Source organism: Vitis riparia, chromosome 2 (assembly GCF_004353265.1).
Source record: "Vitis riparia cultivar Riparia Gloire de Montpellier isolate 1030 chromosome 2, EGFV_Vit.rip_1.0, whole genome shotgun sequence".
Lineage (NCBI taxonomy): Eukaryota > Viridiplantae > Streptophyta > Magnoliopsida > Vitales > Vitaceae > Vitis > Vitis riparia.
In genome coordinates this window covers 17515699-17523723 of record NC_048432.1, presented here as the reverse complement: position 1 = coordinate 17523723, position 8025 = coordinate 17515699, and the positions used below count along the sequence as shown (strand labels likewise).

At 33.2% G+C, this 8025-nt stretch overlaps 1 protein-coding gene across 1 annotated transcript; it reads left to right on the top strand.

Annotated features, from left to right (window-relative positions):
• The first annotated feature begins 3830 nt into the window (after positions 1-3830).
• Positions 3831-5687, top strand: LOC117928759 (aldehyde oxidase GLOX-like). Its single transcript, XM_034848768.1, has one exon. The coding sequence runs from the start codon at positions 3975-3977 to the stop codon at positions 5619-5621; it is 1647 nt and encodes a 548-aa protein (XP_034704659.1). The 5' UTR covers positions 3831-3974; the 3' UTR covers positions 5622-5687.
• The last annotated feature ends 2338 nt before the right edge of the window (positions 5688-8025 follow it).

The window sequence follows — 8025 nt, the reverse complement described above, 5'->3', positions numbered from 1 at the left end:
TTTATTGTTTGATTTCTTTCAATTCTGTTACTCTAATAAATTGGTATCAGAGTCATACAAAAAAGATAACAAATGAGACATATCCATTTCAAGCCCTCTAACTCCATACAAAGAGAGATGTATCTATTTCAAGTCCCCCAATTCAATAAACATACTTACAATTTTTAGAGTATCAAGATGAAAAATTCACTTGATTTACAAGATGCATGAGAGATTGTAGAGAAATGCGACAAAGAATCTCAAGTTAAACTACTCTATCTGTGAATCAATGGATATTTTTTGAAAGATTGATAAAAAAACTCTTTATCATCATTTATGCAAGTAATGGATGAAGGGGCATTGGAGAAGATTTCAAACAACTATGGCCAAGGAAGCATGGAAGCTATTACAAAATATATACAAAATGAGTTGATAAGGTATGAAAAGTTTGTTTTCAAACTTTTAGAGGAGAATTTGAAAGTTTGAATATGAAATAATCAAAATCGATCTTCGATTATTGTTTTAGAATTGTGAATTTATTAAAAATAAACAACGAAAGTTTATGATATTTATGTGATTAAAAAAACACTTCATCTTTAGATTTGAAGTATGATTATTGAAGAATTTATAGATTTAGATGTTATGACCAGTGATAAACTCATATGATCATTGCGAAATTAAAAATGGAGAATTAAGAAATATTTGAACAAATTCTTCAAATAAAACATAATACTAAAGGAGGATGAAGAAAATTTTGCTCATAAAAGAAGTCAAAATAATCATGATCAAGGCAATAGAGAAAATTTTGAGGAAAATATATTCCTCATTAATTTAATTTTCTTTCCTTTAAAATTTTCTATGGACAATCAAATAAGAGAAAAAATTTATTAATTTTTTAAATAATTTTATATATTTACATTTTTTTTCTTCTTATTTATCTTCTAGTGAAATTTTCAGGAACTACATTGGGCTAATTTGGGCTCTGTCTTGCCCAAATTCAGCCCAATATTGGGCTAATTTGGTTTGGTTTGCATAGTTTTGAAAACCACTTTTCTTTTTGGGCTCATTGGGCCTGACTTTGGATCGTCGCCTCAGCCCAACTCAAAGTGGTCCATGACGCTTATCAGATAGACAAAAAGGGGCCCTGAGAGGGTGGTTTGGCAAAAATTTTCTTCACGATGGAATGCTTAAGCCCAATTTGGGACAAATTCTAATTTCTATTTTTTAATATTAGAGGTGGAAAAAGAGATCAAGAAGATTTGGTATTGTTTAATTTTTAGGAAACTTACTTTTAAATATAGGAAAAGAAAAATCAGATAAAAAAATATTTAAACATTTTCAAAAGTGATATTTAAATATTTAGTAAATGAGATTATTAAACATTTGACCAAAAATAAGGATGTTAAAAAATTAAATAATTTCCTTTGATTGGATTATAAAAAATAAGTTCTTAATATTTTTATTTTTCATCTTGAAAATAAATTATTAATATTTATTACTTAATAATTTAAGTTGACTTTAACTTAACTATATGGGTAAATAAAATAAAAAAATTTGAGTTAATAATAAGTTAACTATTTTAACTTAATACTTAAAGTTATTTTTAACTGTAAGTTATGATATTAAATTATTTTATCAAATATGTTTAATCCACTTAATAACTTAAATTATGTTATCAAGTTACTTTAAGTCATTAAATGGCTTTACAAAACACCTTTCAAACAAATAGATTTATATCACGTTTAGAACCCTCTCCCATGCCCCACCATCGAAAAAGAAGCCTACTTTATTATAAGCCTTTTTGCATGGTATAACAAATTTTAAAAATATTTTTTAAGGCACCATTTTATCAAAATCATTTATTTTTGTACGAAGAAAAATGCTAAGGTATTGACCTACAAATAGAAAAAAGAGACGTTAAAACAAAGAAATAAGACTTGGATTATGATATAAATAAGTAAGGCCAATTTTTTATGTAGCAAAGTTTTATTAAGATCGTCTACCACTTTTTACTACACATGATACCGACAAGTTATTTTTCCTTACCGGGGAACGATGCCTCTAGAGGGCACCGACTTTCTTCTTTACCGTTTAGGGATGAATTTTCCTGTCTTACCATTTAAGGATTTCCTATAAGGATTGGCACCCTCCACCTTCCTACCAAATCAACTTTAATGCTATGGCTCATTAATGCCCCCACAGCATTATGTTTTTCCATTGCATGGAGGGTGGTAATAGCAGAAGCCTGAAGGGACCCGTCCGTAGTTATTTCTTCATCAAATCACCTCCCCTTTGGGGGACCATCGACATGTGCCAATGTGAAGAAATATAGTAACATGTACAGAAAGTAAATAATGGTGATTTCTGATCACAGCAACCACCTCTACATTGGTGTTTGTGTATGGTCCCTCAATACTTACAAATTTTTTTTTTTTGAAAAATAAAGTTGGATCAATGAGACCCTTTAAGCCAAAGTTTAATTCTCACCCATCTAATCTACTAGTAATGGAGGATTCCTAGTTGCAGAAGTGATCATATAGTGGATATGGAGTTGGCATTGATTCCTTATGGTTGAGGGGAACTGCCCAAGCATTGAATTGGGTGTGTACAACTCCATGTGGGATTCAAATTTGGGGAAAATTCCAAGGCATTCGACCCCTTTATGTCATGTGAGTAGGTAAATTTGGACAATTGAAAAAAGAAAAAGAAAAAAAGATTTACATATGTTTCCAAAAATTTCTCTGGTTTAAATAATCCATTTATTAAAGGTCACCCAAGTGAAACCAACTTCCTATTTCAACCCTTTTATATATAGAAAATAAATATCTTAACATTTTGGGAGGTACATAAAGAAAACTTCCTATTTCAACTCTTTTATATGTAGATATAATAAATATCTTTACATTATGTTGGTTATGTCAATGTGGTGCGGTGCATTATCCACTGATGTTTAACTCCAAAGTAGATAGATTTCAGTGAATTTCATTAATATGCATATGGGATCTGATCAAATTTTTTAGGAGGATATTTTTCTCAATTACAATCCAAAAAAAAAAAAAAAGGTTTTTTTTTTTGAGATAATATTGGGGTGATTCTTTCATTCAATCAGTTTTAGTGGAGATTTTTGGAAAAATTCTTGTTAAATGGAGGCCTAGAAGTCAGAAGAGAGATTCTCCTTTAATGATGGCCCAATTTATCAAATCAAATTTGAGTTGAAGGGAAAGAAAAGAGGGAACTAATACCATGTTTGGAAGGTATTTTCTAAAAGAATTTTGAAAAATAATTATTTAATGTTTTGTAAAGCAAAATTCTATTTAAAAATCTATCATGTTTTTAATTTATTGCTTATATTTTAAAAATAATTTTTATATTTATATTTTTATTTTTAATCATTTTTTATATTTATATAATTAATTTTTAAAATAGTCTATATTATATTTTTTATTTTTAAAAATAGAAAATGATTTCTATTTTTTATTCTCAAACAAATTTTCTTATTTTTATTTTTAAAAAATAAAAAATTATTTTCGAAAACCCTTACCAAACATGCATTGTGAGGAGTACTTCTTGGAGAATTGATCTAAATTCAAAGAAAAATGTAGAGCTCCTCCCAGAACAATCATTTTCACTAGGTCGTCAAGTAGCATCTGCATCAACCCCCCATATTAATAAAAAAGTAGTGAATGCATGCATTCAAATTGTTCATGTATTTACAATCTCCATTTACAGCTAATTTGTATGGGCCATTGTAGGCCCACCAAAGCCACCAAATAGAACGGCTAAACATAGATACATTTCTTGAAATCCTAGCAATTGGGTCTCTCTTTGATCATAAATGTCTTCCTAGTTTTAGAACATGCACCTTGTTAAGTAAAGACGTGTTGGTTCACTCAATTCAATTGCCTTTTGAGTGAGAACCCCATCAATGTATTCTTGTTGATTCTTCTTCCCCCACATGTATAAATCCATGGGTGTAGTTGGGTCTTTAACAAAATATGGACAGTGTAATCATGGAGGCTAAAATCTTAGTGTTCATCATACTCCAGCTGGAGCTTTTTTTATTCTCCAATTTGGTGCTGGGTGCCCATTCCAATGGTGGAAGCTGGGAGTTGCTGAAGAAAAGTATTGGGATTTCATCAATGCACATACAATTGTTACAGAATGAGCGAATAATTACTTTTGATAGAACCGATGCCGGTCCTTCCAACCTTACCTTACCAAAGGGAAGAAAATGTCCTAAAATTTCAGGAAGAAGGGATTGCTACGTGCATGCAGTGGAACTGGATATGAACAACCTCAATGTTAGGCCACTCACTGTGCTGTCTGATACATGGTGTTCTTCCGGCTCAATGTTGCCGGATGGCAAGTTAGTGCAGAGTGGAGGCTATGGGAATGGTGAGAAGGTTGTTCGAACCCTCGAGCCATGCCCAACCTGCGACTGGAAGGAAGATTATAAGGGTCTGATTTCTCCGAGATGGTATGCTTCAAATCAAGTTTTGCCTGGTGGGAATATCATTGTGGTGGGGGGGAGGTTTCAATTCTCATATGAGTTCATCCCTAAAAGCTCTAAACCTGAAGATCATAGACTTCACACCCTTCCATTTCTCAAAGAAACCAGGTATTCATCCCAGATACCCAACAATCTCTACCCATTCACTCACCTCTCAACTGATGGAAATCTCTTCATTTTTGCAAACAACCGGGGGATTCTACTTGACTACGTGAAAAATAAAGTGGTCAAGACTTATCCCACCATGCCTGGAGAAGTTGCTCGAAATTATCCAAGCACTGGTTCCTCAGTTCTTCTTCCCCTCGACCTCTCCACCAAAACCACTCCGGAAGCCGAGGTTTTCATCTGCGGTGGAACGCATCCCGAGTCGTTTAATAAGGCCAAGGCTGGAATATTTCTTGAAGCAACCAAAACTTGCGGCAGACTGAGAATCACAGCCGCGAACCCCAAGTGGGAAATGGAGGAAATGCCCATCAGTCGAGTATTGGGAGACATGATCATGTTGCCAACAGGAGATGTCTTGATCATTAATGGTGCGGCAAATGGAAGCGCTGGTTGGTGGTATGCGAGAGTACCTGTTCACAACCCAGTAATTTATAGGCCAGCAGAAGCAGCTACAGCCAACAGGTTTGAGGTTTTGAAGGCTGCTACGATACCCCGTCTCTATCATTCAACTGCTCATTTGCTTTCAGATGGACGTGTCCTGGTCGCCGGCAGCAACCCCAACCATAATTACAACTTCACAGTACCTTTTCCAACTGAACTGAGTGTTGAAGCCTTTTCTCCACCGTACCTCACTTCAGGGAAGCCCCGGCCCTCCATTTCTTCAGTAAAGCCCGGGATGAACCTTGCTTATAAACAGAAGTTTTCAGTGGAATTTCAAGTGAAGGTGAGACAACTCGGAAAGTTTTACCTAACAATGGTGGCTCCATCTTTTACCACACATTCCTTCTCCATGAACCAGAGACTGTTGCTTTTAGCAGTAAATCGAGTTCGTAGGATGTCTTCTGGAAGCTATGCAGTTGAGGGTGACGCTCCAGCCTCAGCGGCATTTGCTCCTCCAGGCTACTACCAGTTATTTGTGGTCTATGAAGGCGTTCCTAGCGTAGGAAAGTGGGTACATATCAAATAATGGTCGTGGGGTTTAACCCATTAGTCTTAATTCTTAGCTTATGATTTGGGTTTGCTTGGGTGATTATGTTATGTGTGCACATACAATTAAAACTGATTTCTTATGGAAAATGAAATAATATGATATATTGCAAAATTTTGAAGCTTGCTCTTCTGGGTGTTGGTTTGAGAGAAGCAATCCAGATTCCAGACTTCTCCCCATATGCCTCCATGATTAAACTTGATATGAATGGTTGTGATAATTAATAGCCAACTTAATTGGTTTGTACTGAGAATAATGGAAGAGAAAGAGATCTGAATAGGCTACAATACAAAATTGTACTTATTAGTGAGGTGTTCTACAAATTAAATTAACCTCACATGACTACAGTGCTGATCACTCTTTCCGATCCTGAGGTCATGGGATTGGGATCACTGTCAAGCTACATTATATTAAAAATAAAATTTAACCAAGGAAAAGACTTGGCACAGACACTGAAGAGCACTGAAATCTTAGAGATGAAAAGATGGATGTGGGGGTTTCTGCTATGTGAGTTTTGAATGCTGAACCCAATGAAATCAAATCCACCGATTGCATGAGGGTTGGACCACTCTAAGTTGCAGACTTTCCACATTAAAGCTACCCTTAATTGCTCAACTGTTTTGGAATTAACTTAATGGGCCACAGCGGCGCCGGTCGATTCCGCTTTTTCATTTATGCAATTTCTCTCTTCAAATTTATTTTCAGTCAATTACCATTTAAAAGTTTTTGCTAGAAAATATCAGAGGGGCGGTGGCATGGACAAAAGGCTAATAAGCTTGAGCCTATGTATTCAGTAATATTTAATATTTTATTAAATATTAAATATTTAATAAAATTTTAAAAATATTTTTAAAATTTTGAAAAATAACTTATAATATTAAAAAATCATTTGTAAAGTGTTCTCGAGAAACATGTGATAAATGATTATTTTAAAAACACTCATGAGAAAACACTTTCATAAAAAATATTTCAAATAAAAAAACTATCAAACGTATAAATAACAAACCGAAAGTATATTTAACATCTTATATAAAAATCTTGTGTCTTTATAAATCATTTTTAAAATTTGATGTAATAATTTTTTATTAATACTTCAATCTTTTTAGCAAATTTTAAAATTATGACTTTTTCGATGAAAGTTTTTTACTTTGTAAGAGTTCTTATATCTTATATAAAAGTTAATATTATTTCATGATTTTAAAATGGAAACAAAAAATGTATCCAAATGAACATTAAATAATCATATTTTATACACTTTTTATTTATAAAAATCAGGATATTTATACATTAAATCTACTTTCTCACAAATTTAACATGCATAAAATAAATAAATTCCAAATCAATCACCAAAAAGGGACTCAAGTAGCATATCTTTAATTTCCTCACCCACTTCAGAATCTTGGGGTAAAAAATTGAAACACCAACATGCTTCCATTTGATCTTGGTAATGTGTTTGGTCTGGTGAATTGGGTTTGGATCCATGGAATCCATGTCCCAAACTATTGGCTGGTAGATGGAGACGAATACGAGGGTTATGGGCTTGAATCATGGTGAATGGATATCATCCTTCATGATGAGTTCTTCTGGCCCATTATAGGAAACTACCCAGACCAAACCCAAGGTGGCCCAAGGTCGCAAGACCCAAAAAAATGTGGAACTTGGAGGAGATTTTTTATTTTCCTCTTTTAATGACTTTTTGGCTACATAGATTACTCTATTTTAAATCATGAATAAACCTCAAAATGATGGAAATAAAAAAGACTTCAAATCATATGAATTATTTTCATTTCCTTCTCCTCATCATCTTTGTGTACTGCACATGCCTAAAGTGATCTCCAAGTGACGTTACTAAATTTGGCTAACTCAATGATTTATAGTATAATCATCATCACCTACACACATTCCAAAATTTTGGTGTAAGTCCTAATCCAACATCATGATTTTAACCCTAGCCATGTATTTGATGGAGCATCGTGTCTCTTGTCATGAAATGGGTCGTGTAAAGTGATTGTGGGGAGGATCTTATCCCTTCAAGAATGCCAACTTTTTCCTACTTTATTTTATGATCAAAAGATACACAAATATATCGGATCTACGCGGAAAAAAAAATTACCGATAAAAGCTTCTAGAAACTCTACAAATATACAAAAAATCACAAGTCAAATGATTGTAAATTAATCCACCAAATAATAAAAAATGTACATAGTTTTACATGATCCTTATACAACTACTTCCAAGGGTTCTTAGACGGGTTAATGTTTATCTTTCTTTCATATCCTAAATGCAACATCTCATGTTTTTTAGTAGATCACTATGTTGAAAGTAATGGGTTATTGCATCTTATCTTTGCATGAACTTTAAAGAAAGTTTTTAAGACATTCAA